The 13,392-nt window shown below is 32.9% G+C and overlaps 1 protein-coding gene across 6 annotated transcripts; it reads right to left on the bottom strand.

Moving 5' to 3' along the window:
• Nucleotides 1-793: 793 nt before the first annotated feature.
• Nucleotides 794-13,076, bottom strand: LOC137820305 (mechanosensitive ion channel protein 3, chloroplastic). Of its 6 annotated transcripts, none has more exons than XM_068624301.2 (14): nt 12,806-13,076; nt 12,544-12,691; nt 12,265-12,324; nt 8,923-9,011; nt 7,830-7,956; nt 7,652-7,749; nt 7,456-7,569; nt 6,682-6,742; nt 6,165-6,314; nt 5,861-5,971; nt 5,541-5,708; nt 5,328-5,441; nt 4,784-4,840; nt 794-1,747 (listed from the first exon to the last, which is right to left on the bottom strand). In XM_068624301.2, exons 2-14 carry the CDS (start codon nt 12,643-12,645, stop codon nt 1,103-1,105), a joined length of 1,896 nt encoding a protein of 631 aa, XP_068480402.1. In that variant the 5' UTR covers nt 12,646-12,691; nt 12,806-13,076; the 3' UTR covers nt 794-1,102. The 6 variants fall into 6 exon arrangements, with proteins under 6 accessions (XP_068480402.1, XP_068480403.1, XP_068480404.1 ...); XM_068624302.2 differs by having other exon boundaries at nt 12,786-13,057; XM_068624303.2 differs by having other exon boundaries at nt 12,796-12,972.
• Nucleotides 13,077-13,392: the final 316 nt, after the last annotated feature.

Below are 13,392 nucleotides of genomic sequence, written 5' to 3'. Positions count from 1 at the left end.
ATAAACTAGTGGTCATGTTGTTGTCTTGTTGGTATGTTTTTACTAATGCTATTTAAAATGGTATGTATTTTTATTGAATTTTTAAATTAGTGAATTTAGTCGCTTGAAATTTATAACAAGCATGGGATGAAGTAAAAGGGGCACATGACTACAATAGAAACATATTTACCCAAAACGTCTATTGTAATAGAAACATATTTTAGGATAAGTGTTTGGTTCGCAAGAAGAGCTACTCACATCCAGTCAACAATTTGCAAAAACTGTGTTCAAGGTATTCACTGAAATTGCAATCAAATCCATTACCCATCATCTGACAATTTCCATCATCAATATTTCTTTGTTAAAGAAACAGTTAACCTACAATTCTTTTAAGTGGATCTTGAGATGCTAAATTTAGTGTAATCAATCCTTTATTAGAAAAACAACTAATGCTTTTTTACTTTTGAGTATTACCAAACCTTTGATGTATTATGTTTCATAAAACCCTTTCAAATAAGCACCCCTTAAGGATAATCTGAGAAAAAAAAACATTAATTGCAATGTATGAATGTTCAACACTCGGGACTGGGAACTCTTGTACCAACTTTACTGAGAAACATTATTTTTTATATGGTATATGGTTTGACATAGAAACATCTCAAAGATCATAACCATTTTTATTTTTCTTTTGCATCTATCCCACACTTTAAACCAGTAACGTTGAAAGTCAATTATTAAGGGCGATATTTCTGCTTTTGATGTTTCGAGGTTATTTGGAGAATTTTGATGGTTAATTCTCCAATTACAAATAAAATCCCAAAAATGTTTTCTTTGTAATTCAGAGATTCTGAATGGGGAATGTACTCTCATAGTAAATGTGCCAAGCTCATGTTTAAGTTTTGTGTCTTTTTCTAAATAGCTTGGACACTTTAAAACATGATACAGATAGACATGAGATATGAACATAATTTGTGATGTACATAAGAGAATTGATTCCCACTAATTTACAAATGGATACGTAGCACAATGCCCAGCTTAAAAAAGACAGCTAGATCATTTTCGTGTTAACATGAACAAAAGTAGCTACTCTATTTCAACATCAACATCTATTCTGCTGATCCACTTAATCCTTTTGTTTAGTAGGAGGCAATGAAGACATCTCACCATCCTTCTTATCCTTGCAAATAGGAGACTCACTCCCATTCTGATGGGCTGCAACTTCTTGTGATTCTGCAGGGATAGAATTAACCAATTCTTCATCAACTGCAAGAGTTCTCTCTGAGCCCATCACAGCAATATCAAGAATAATATTCTCTTCCAAAGAACGACTAAGTGATGATGATGATGATGAAGACGTGGAAACAACAGATTTCTGATCATCTAGCTTTGATGTTGTTGTTTCCTTTCCAGTGCTTCCTGCTCTTTCCTTTTTGGGCTTTTGGGATTTGGAGGTCTTCTGGATGGAACTTGCTGTAACAGAAAATTCATCACAGTCTACTTTGATGTCAGATGGCAAGGTTTCATCCATCTTACCATCTCTGTCCTCATTTGTTATGGTTGAAGGAGTTGAAGACTTAACTTTATAAGGTGGATCTATCAGTGTGAAAGGACGGTTTTTCTTTGATCTGGATCGAGTGGAAATGGTGTCATCAAATGGATCAATATCGAAATCAGTATCACTGTACATCTTCTGAACTGTGCGGATGGGTGTGGCTAGCCGAGCTCGATGATGACTTATAACTCTGAGAAGATCCAAGAGGATTGCCTCCTGTTTTATTAAATAGTAATTATTGATCACAAAAGCTAAGGCTGAATATAAAATAAACAAGACCTCATTGTTTTTTCACTCTCCCAAATTTCAAAAAAAAGTTATTATAATCCCATGAATTTGGAAATATGATTTTAGTTCCAAATAATTAAATTTGAAGGACTAAATTTTGTTTTGAAACTACTTTTAGTCTATTAAATCTAGTGTTTAGAGACTAAAATCATCATTTTCTAACTTTTATAAACTAAAATATATTTTTTTAATGTAGGGGGGCCATTATTCTAGATTTCAGGCACTAAAACGTAATTAAATCATTAAATAATAATGATCTTTAATGAAGAGTTGCTTGGAAGCAGTAAATTAATAAATTGGATAGTTGGGTCAATATATTTGTCAAAAGTTTAAAGATTCACAAAGTTGAAAACATATAGTTATGATTTGATGATAATAATTAGGAAAATACGTACAGATACATGTGTCCACGTCTGTATCAAAATTCACAACTAGGTAAACATACTTGTACCAATTATGCTCCTCAAGTCAATAAGCGCGTTGAGTCACAATTTGCTGAAGTTTACTCTTATGTTTAGGATCCTAGTCGTGTTTGTTACACATTAGGATATTTTATTTTGTTACTTCTATAATTATTTCTCTCATCGTACTTATTTTGAAACTTAGTTTAACTGCAAAATAAATTCTACAATTAATGATGCAAGAGAATATTTGTCATCAAACATCATGTGTCCACACACACAACAAAATGGTATTGTTGAGTGCAAAACCACCACTGTGGAAACAATTTGTACTCTTCTTCTTCTCATTGATGTTCCTCTACATTTCTAGGGGGTCTCCTTACTACATGTCATCTGATTAACCACGTGCCTCCATCGGGTCTTAACAATCAAATCCTTCATTCCAATCTTGAACCCTAAAAATGAACTTCATTTTGTCACTATATATTTGGCAAGACATGTTTCGTCCATGAACTCACTCCAAGTGAAAATAAAGGTTACTACTAAATCCAAAAAATGTATTTGTTTTTACTCTTGACTGTGTAAAGGTTATTGATGTTTCTCTCAACTACAATGGTATCTAGTCTCTATTGATGTTACGTCCCATGAAACTAGTCCTTGCTTTTCTTCCAACATCAAAAAGGTCCTCTAAAGGTTCCACCTGCTGTCACAGTAGTTGCTCTACATCACCTCCACTTCTACATGTCACCAACGGACATGGGCACTATTTAAAGTGTCACCCACTGATCCAGCAACATCATCTCCAATTCCATTCGTTCTTCCACCATTGTGTGATTCTTTCTTGATGTAGTTACCTTTTACCGTATGATTGTGATTTATCTGTTATTAGATTATCGTTTGTGTGTAGAAGCTTCTATAGTGAGTTTAATTTGAGCTATTCCACAACACCTCCTAACAAAACCATTGTTTTAATGGTACAATTGATCGTTACAAAGCTCAATTGGTAGCAAAAGGTTATACTCACACTTTTTGCTTAGATTATGGTGACACATTTTCTCCAGTAGCCAAAATCACCTTTGCCTGTCTTTTTCTTGCCAGGGCCACCATCTACCATTGGCCTCTTCACCAATTGGACATAAAAAATTTCTTCCTACATTATAAGTTGCAAAAGGAAGTGTACATGAATCAACCACCTGGTTTTATAATCTCTAATGACTCACTCATGTCTTCATTGTAGGCTTTGGCACTCACTCTAAGACTTGAAGCAATGTCCCCGTACCAGGTTCTACTGTTTCAACTTTATTTTGCTTGAGTTTGGTATGACTCGTTGGGAAGTTGATCACTCAATTTTTTCACTACATTCTTCGCTGGCATGTGCACCTATTTTGTTGAATATGTTGATGAAATGGTATCTAATGTCATTCTCTAATACAAATCTCAACTTCACAGTAAGTTTCAAACCAAGGACTTGGGTCCACTTTGATACTTTCTTGGCCTTGAAGTTGCACAATCGTCATCTAGCATTGTCATTTCCCAGCGAAAGAATGCTTTAGACATTTAGACCAAGATTGGTATGATTAATCGCCCCCAGAGATAGTTCAATGGATCCTAATTGGAAAACCTTGGAAGATATCATCACCTAGTAGGCAGACTTAATTACCTCAGTATCACTAGACCAAACATTACATGTGCAGTTAGTGTAGTTAGTCAATTCCAAAAGACTCCATATGAAAGTCATTGGGATGTTGGGCTACGCATCCTTCAATACATAAAAAATGCACCAGGTTGTGGTGGTGGAAACGTCATTTCTTGTAGGAGCAGGAATGCTAAATCTAGTTTTGAAGTTGAGTGCCGAACTATGGCAGACACTTCATGTTTGATTACATGGCTTAAGAAACTTCTCAATTGGTAAAATAATGGAGATACACAAGATATATAGTAATATGTGACAATTAAACTGCCATTCACATTGTATCAAACCCATTCTTCCATGAGTAGATTAAAAATAGACAAATAGATAGTCATTTTACTAGGGAAGGTCCTTTCTGGAAAAATCATGAGTGACTTTGTCAACTCCAGTGACCAACTTCCAAAGATGCTCACTATATCCTTGAAGAGCTCACATATTGACATCATTTGCAACCAACTTGGCTCATTCGACGTATATGCTCCAGCTTGAAGAGGAGTGTAAAAGATATGATTTGATCTTAGTAAATAGGTAAATTTGAACAACTAATAATTAAGAATATTCTCAACTATTAACCATTATTAGGTTTTCCTATATTATACTTTCACTGATTATTAATAAAAGATTTACATGTGTGATTAAACACACAATTCACAAAAACAGAGAAACTTATAAGTTACCATCCACACTTAAAACAGTTAAAAAATCCTTCCGAGTTTCAAAACATGAAAATGGGTGAGGACATTACTAATACAACTGAGTTGAAAGGATTGTTTTACCAAACATTTATAAGCATTACTATATATGTTTTCCTTAACAAGGAAGTACGGATCATTGCACTAGCATCAACAAGTATTATAAGCAATCTATTCTCACCTTTACACGCAGGTACTCTTCAGAACGTGAAGTTTTAACAAAGCAGGATACCAATATCTGTGACATAAAAAGGCTTTTATAAGATAATGGTAGTTGAGAAATCAAAATAAAAATATACTTGTGAGATCGTTTCCTAATAGATGAGAATTTTTTTTAACACAAGATAAATGTGTCGTAAGTTAAAAAAAAAAAAAAATTCTTTATAAACAGGTTTTTAATATATTTTGTTGCCTAAAACAACATCAAATATTATAACAAACTTCTCGATTTCATGACAATATGATAGTAAAAATTACAGTTCTTAAATGATAAAGAATAAAAAGGTATTCCACAGAGAATAAAAATATGCCCAAGATTTTCAGTAGATTCTAGATTTTGAAGAAGCTTATTTTCATTCTAAGAAATATGCTACAAGTAGCATCAAAAGGAACCTTAAAAAAGCCTTCCAAAACAAAAATTGAAGAAAAGGGGAAGATAAAAATATATTGGAATTTATAAGCTCATAAATATTATATAAACCAATGAACAAGAAAGGTATCTCAACCATAAGAGCCTGATTTTCTGGATCAATGTTCTCTAGAAAAACCCTTCTGTGCAATTTTCTTTGCTCTACTTGGGGATTTTTAGCCAAAACCTTGCGCATATCAGCTATTATACTCTGCATAAAAAAATTAGGAAATAGATTACTTAAGTTTTCAGATGATGAGATAGCCATCAAATAGTAACTGAACAATTTTTAAAGTCTAAGAATACTCACATTAATCTTGTTAACATCCAAGTGACTGATAGCCAGACGAGTCTTTATACGCCAATGAGATTTCTTACTAAGATTCCTCACAACATTTACACTCAAATTGTGATTAGGAATATGAATTGCTTCACAATCAGAACCTCTAATTATTGTTGGTGACCACCAGCCTACATGCTAGAGAAAATATGAAATTTGATTATAGTGAAATACTTTAAAGATACTCGGGAAAAATATCACCTATGATGAAAATCACTTGCACTCAATTAACATATTTTTTTCTGTTCTCCTAAACTACCTTTTCAGCAGGTTAGATGATAAATACAAACCTCAACTTTACCAGTAACCTCGTATCCTTTAATTTTTGTTTGAATCCGCTCATTCACAACAAATGGCCGAGTTGCATGAATCATCATACTCGAAAGGAAGTTTGTAAATATCTGAAGACAAGACACCATAAAAATGAAGTGAGAGTGACAGCAAAGAGGAGCCTACCTAATTGGTAATGGCTATACCCAGTAGAGTTACTCTACGGTCTATGGGAATTCAAGAATTTGAAGTATAGGAGGATCCATAAAAAAATTTGACGACAAATTTTAATCATTCTCGTAGACAGTATCAAGGAAACTATACCTCACGACCTGCAAGGGAAATCAAGACTGTGCCCAAACCACCAGCAGTCAACCACTTCTGTGTGGAGATACCCAGCAACTCCATGAACAATGACACAGCAGCAACCCAAATTGCAGTATATACAGCTTTCCCAGTAAAATCAATGCTCATCTGTCATTCATTGGCAATATATTGAATAAGATTTGTGTTTACATACTTAAGAAATGCCCTCAGGAATCTACAAACTAAATTAACATTTATGAAGTCCCTCACTAAAATATCCAACATGAAAATAAGGAATAATATTCTATAATGATACGATATTCAATCCACAAATTCAAATTTGCTAAAATAATATTCAGCAATTGAATTTTTTATTTCGTAGACTCTGACTACCTTTTTCTAATTTTCATCGGGAATAACACAGCACAACTAAACCTTTATTTAAGTGGTATCACCCCAAAATTATTCTATTATTGAATTAAAATGTCATGTAAACAGAAATGGAAAATGACAAGGATCTATAACGGAAACATACATTTCTTTCATCACTGGAGCCACTTGCCTCCATACAAAATTTTTGTGCTTGTTGAATTAAGCTGAAAATAGGCAGCAGAAGCATATTACATTATAAGTTGAACAAGATAGGAAGACTCCAAACCCATAATAATAAGAAGTGAACTACTTCAATGGTTTATTTTACAACAACAAATAAAGAGGATTTAATATTTAATTTGCTTATTATTTAAATAAATCAACAAAATTCTCAAATAAATATACAATTGAAATGTTGAATAATTAAAATAAAAAAATGGAATTATCCTACAAAGCAAACTCTACATTGTTCTGCGCCTCAGTTTCTTTTTCATCCTATTTTTTTAGTTAATAATTTGCATATATCACTCCACTTTAGTGTGTATTTTACTTCTAGCTCTAGAAATAGGAAAACAAAAAGCTTTTCTTACAATGAAAAAGTGCAATATTCTCAAATTTAGAAGGAATAATATTCTACTTCATTGTATCAATTATGAGGTCATTGGGCCTATAATAAATACATGAACCTGCTGGTTATTTTAGGAAATATGGACAGCTAATTTTAAGGAGACAAATCCCTGTGATTATGGGATTGTTTTTAAATACATAAACCTAGTATTAATTGCGAGATAAGCCTGTCATAAAGAATAAAATTACAGATAACATATGAAACTTCCTGAAATACACAATGAGGACCACAGTTTTTACAAATACAGTAGTAAATTTGTTAGTTTACTGAACAAATGAGGGATATAATTCTGCCAGAAATCAAATTTACCTTGAAGAACAGTAAGCAATTGTAAGCACAGTTGACAACGATCTCACAAAACTCAGCAGCCGTTGCTTGATAGCCTGACTAGTTTCTGATGGTAGGACTAGTAGATCTAAATCCCTGAAATAGTTTATTCTAAGGTTTTCACAAACAGAAAATGGCAAACTTCCACTGCAAAAGACTTGTTAGTCCAGAAAGATACCTGCATATGAGCATTACTCCAGTCCACAGCAGCATAGGTCGAAAATAAGATGTCAAAATATAACGTGAACTACTTTTCTTCCAACTCCTATCAGTACTCTGAAAACATCATGGAACAGAAAATCAGCAATTAATACTATTCAAATGATTTTGACAAACATGCTATATAAGATGCTAACTTCTTGGAGAAACAGATTCCTGCTCAGTCGCACAAGAGGCTCAAGACCAAAAACAGCAAACCCAATAATACCAAGGGCGGGGATGAATTGAATCGCAATTGGTTTTCCCGCTATAGCATTATATGACCTACATCAATTTAAAAAATAAATATCTCTAAACATTTATTCAGAAATAGATAGATGGAAAAGAAAATATATGAACAAGACTTTGAAACTATAAAGAGTGTTATTGTGCTTTCAAGTGTAAATGTGTGTATGCATTAGTTTTAGGTCGCATCCCTTTATGTAATTCATATTCATACTATGCCTTTGAGAAGAACTTAAATCTTTTTCAAAAATCTTTTGATAAGTGATTAAATTAATACCATATTAATAAAATTGATTATCTTGTGTTTGCACATTATGGTGCTTTCACAAATAATCGATTCTCATAAATGAGAGATAATCAATTATCTTGAAATTTGGTTCAAATACAAACTTAGTTGATAACTTGATAATCAATCATCTAGAGCTTGGTTTAGGTATACAGTTTGTTGATAATCGATTATGTCTAGAAATAAACATAATCCATTAGGATAGTCATATTGAGTTTCTATAATTGATTATTCTTAAATATAATCAATTAGATCAATTCTATATCAATTTATATACAAACTTTTCTTAAAAAATCAAAATTAACAAGTTTAAAACAATTACAATCCTTTTTTAGCTTTCAAGATATTTGTTTGAGACTTATGATTTAGGATTTAGGACTTAGGGTATATGATTTAAATTCTATTAATCAATAAAAAAAAACCTCAAAACATCACCCCACCCTCTACTTAATGATGTACAAATTATTTTTCCTTACAAATATTACCAAATATTCAATTCATATATAAAATCAAATGCAAACACATACAACTTTGTTAATAATAAATTTGCAAAAGGATTATTTTAAACATATAAAATTTAAAACATTAAATTCAATCTAGTAGAAACTAAGATAATAATATAAATATAACGATGTGAAAGGAAAAGTTGAATTTAACCTAATAATAATAAAGAAAAACAACATTTACTAGTATGCCCAGTTCCCAAATCCCTATCCTACCTTGACATCGCCACTGTGTCCATGGTCGTCGTTGTCGGAATCGCTCTCCTTGCCAAACTCCTCCTGATGGTACGTACGCCACCTCCCAACTTCACAATATAAACAAATTGTAATAATTATAGAAATGAGGAGTTGAGTTGATCTTATACAATCAAGAATATCTAGATTATACACATATTATTAGGAGTGTTCAAGAGGCACTGGGCCACCCTGGATCACGACAAGCCATGATTGATGAAATTCATGCACCTGATCAGAGTGCTACTTAGGAGCTTGTACCTCTTTCTCCTAGTAAGAAGCAAGCTTGTGGGTTATAGATAGGTTTATGCTGTTAAGGAAGGTTCTACTAGTGAAGAAGATCATTTCAAAGCTCGTCTTGTAGCTAAGGGATACATTCAAATTTATGATTTTGACTATTGTGATATTTTTTCTCCTATGACTAAGAACAACATTGTTTGTGTTTTTCTTGCTATGATTGTCATTTGTCACTAGCCTCTTCAACTTGACATTAAGAATACCTTTCTTCATGATAATCTTGAAGAGGAGATTTACATGGAGCAACCTCCTGGATTTATTACTCAGGGGGAGTCTGGTTTAGTTTGTAAATTACATCAATCTCTCTACAGCTTAAAGCAATCACATGGATCCTGATTTGGTAAATTTAGTCATATTGTGTAGATTTTTGGATTGAAACTAAGCAAGGCAAATCATCCTATGTTCTATTGTTATACTTCTTCTGGGAAGTGTGTTTATCTAATGGTTTATGTTGATGATATTGTTATTACAGGAAATGATATCACTATAATTGTTCAATTAAAAACCATTTATTCAGCCACTTTCAGACCAAAGATCTAGACTATCTAAAATATTTTCTTGGTATTGAAGTGACACAATCAAAAGAAAGTGTCATCATCTCACAAAGATAATGTGCTCTTGATATTTTGGAGGATAGACATGAAAAATTGCAAACCCGGTGATGGGAGATCAAGGTGAATTTTTCTCAAACCTAGAGAGATAGAGAAGGTTAGTTGGAAAACTCATTTAGCTTAATATAACAAGACCTGGTCTTTCTTATCCAGTTGTAATTCGCATCCTCAAATGTGTAAAAGTGAAACCAGGACAAGGATTGTTGTATGAGAACAAAGGACGTACTCAAGTCTTAGGGTATTGTGATGCAGATTGGGCTGGTTGTCCCATTGGCATGAGATCTACCACATGATATTGTGTATTCCCTAGAGGGAACCTTGCATCTAGGAAAAGTAAGAAACAAAGTGTTTATACTCGAACTAGTGCAGAAGCTAAATATCAATATATGGCCCTATGTACATGTGAGCTTGTGTGGAATAAACAACTCCTTCAAGAATTGAATTATTTTGAAAATGAGCACAAAGTTGTACTGTGACAACCAGGAAACTCTTCACATTGTCTCCTATCCAATGTTTCATGAGAGAACTAAATATATAGAGATTGATTGTCATTTTGTTAGAGAGAAGTAGTTGTCCAAGGATCTTATTACCAAGTTCGTTAACTCTAATGAACAACACACAGACATTCTAAGTAAATCTCTAAGAGGACCTAGGATTCAATTTATATGTTCCAAACTTGGTGCATATCATCTATATAGTCCAGGTTGAGGGGGAGTGTTGAAATATAATGTTTTTTATTATTTTTCTTGTGTGTACCCAATTTTAGGGTTAGGGTTTTAGGCAAGTGCCTTGCCTCTTCTTTGTATCCTCTATATATATATATATATATATATACACACACACACACACACATCAATAGAGTCCAACAGTGTGGGTTGAATACACTGTTTTCAATCCTCAATTGTTCAAGTATAACTATGGTTGAAATTAACTTCTCTCATACTTTTATTAGATTTGTCAACATAATCTATCAAGTGAAAGGTAAAATCATATATTCTTCATCACACATAATCTATCACTTGCTAATATGGGCAATCTCAACACAAAAATGTTCAACCTCTGAATCCAACAATTTCTTCCATACATGTTTAGTTTCTTGAAAAGAGAAAAATGGGTGCTGAACATTTTTGTTTTTGTTTTTGTTTTTTCAACACTCTTCAGTGCGTTTAGATAACACAAAAATCAATTCTATCCTATCATCCTGTGAAATCATGGTGATACCAAAAAAAAGTAGAAGTATTTGTTGTTGTTTTTACCTTCACCAAGAAAAAATAATTGATAATTCACACCATGAACCTAATCCAAACACACTATGAGTGACCGAAATCCTCACGTGCTGTGCACAGGAGGAAGTAAAGGATTGGACAACTGATGTTCTCATGGATGCTCATCACAGAGTAGAAGAGTATGGTAAGCAGGGTTCTAAGTAATGTAACTAGTCCTCCGACTAACCTCAAATTACCCTTTGCTTTTCAATTGTAATGGTTAACATAAAAATCCCCAGTACTATTTGTTGTTGTGATGTCAGCAATGAGATGGCATCGAATCTTTTGCTATAGTTACCCACATCTTCACCAAGGAAAATTGCACTCTTTTGGCAAACGTGAATTACAGAATGGCTTATATTTAGTTATATCTTTGGCTGAGTATGCCTTATGTACTAAAAATATATAAGATGACTGCTGTGTACGCTCATCATAGCAGAAACTTTTTATCTGAGAAGTACTTAAATTGGACAAGGTTAGTACGTATTTTCAAAATTTGTAGTTGGAGATACCGGTGTCATTCATAAATAATGTATTAGTTGGTTGGTTGGTTTTGTATATTGACACATTACCCAGTCAACAACAGTTTATTGATTTAAAAGTAAGGTGCTTTATATATTTGATTTTTGTTGTCTTATGTAATACTTCCTCTAGCCTCTGTCAGTTCACAAAGTTCTCCATGGATTTAGACAATAAATAAAAGAAAAACATACATTTAAATCCAATCTAATACTGTAACTCTTATCATCATGAAACTGCCAGAAACAAGAAATTCAAAGATAACTAGCAAACATAGCCATCCTAGGATGGAACCAGGGTTTTAGAAAAAGAAAAAACTTAAATACAGTTTCTTAGGTGTTGTTTGTTTAATCTCCAATTAGAATTGAAGTTTTACCTAGTAATCCATATACCTAAAGTTTTTATTAAAGGATTGTGTGAATTAGCAGGATGAAACTCTGTTTTTTATTAGAGAACAGTACAAGCAATACTTAAAGAATTGTACCTAAGTGTCTACGAGCACAGTTATGGCGCTCCTATGGCCGTGATATCCAGCAATATAAAGTAAGAAAGTGAAATTGCGACCACAATTTAAATGCTTGGAGGGAACAAACAAACAATAAACATGAATTTTTCATAGATGAAGGTCATACCAAACCATGTGGCAAAAGACTAATGGCAACAAAACATAATCCATCCCCATGCACGCGCTTCTGCCAAAAGACAAACAAAATTGAAACTCAACGTTGTACATCGTGGATTAGAACACTCGCAGAAAGAAAAAATTTCAGTAGTCTTGAATTATCATTCACAAAAGTTAAAAATAAAGATTGGAAAATTTCTACAAATAAGATCATGCATCCGCCAGAAACTCATTCCACTTTTTTTTACAACAAATAGGAAATCTCAAGAAAAATTAAGTAACCACATACCTGACAAAAACAACAACTTCCATGATTACTGTACAGCCTGACGTCGCGAGACAGTCTAATTGAAGTGAGATGAAATCCAAGGTTACGCGATGAGCACAACATCGTATAAACAAACAACCGAAACTACTTTAACTTTTGCCTAGTTCACCTGCACGAGAGACAAACCCGATAATGTTAGACGCAAAGAGAATAGAAGAAGGTCTCAGTGAGTCGTCAGTGCAAATAAATATAATGTTTCTAACGGGCTCGAACAGAGAGATACGCTGATGTCTGATACTGATAAGATTCCGAAGACGTGGGAGCGAAGAAAAGAAAATAATCCTCTTCTCGGCAATGGAACAATCGCGAATAGTTAGAAACGGAAATTTGTACTCTTCCAAATCAAGAGGTTTCTATCAGCACACGAACCGCGAACCTTCTTTATGCAGCAATAATTCAGCGATAAACCTTTTTCTTAAAAAGAAAAAGAAAGAAAAGTGGTATATGATCACGAGTTATTCCGTGCTCTTTATTTACTGTTTAATAACACTACATCAAGAAATATTACTAGGCCGTAGTGTGTTATATCCTAAAGTTTTAGGATATAATTACTTAGGATTTTATTTGAAATTAATTATTTATTTAATTAGTTAGTATTTTATTAGGATTTTATCAGGATTTTATCATTTATTTAATTAGTTAAAATTTTATTAGAATTTTATAATCTTTAGTACTTTATAAATAGAGTATTGACATATTATTTTATGGATGAATAATATATGCAGTTTGTTTCTTTTTCTCAATTCTCTATCATTGTTTTTGTTCTTGGTATAATCGGAAACCACCTAAAGGTTCCCTTTGTCCAAAGCC

Source organism: Phaseolus vulgaris, chromosome 9 (assembly GCF_051622355.1).
Source record: "Phaseolus vulgaris cultivar YP4 chromosome 9, ASM5162235v1, whole genome shotgun sequence".
NCBI lineage: Eukaryota > Viridiplantae > Streptophyta > Magnoliopsida > Fabales > Fabaceae > Phaseolus > Phaseolus vulgaris.
This window is presented reverse-complemented; position numbering and strand designations above follow the sequence as displayed.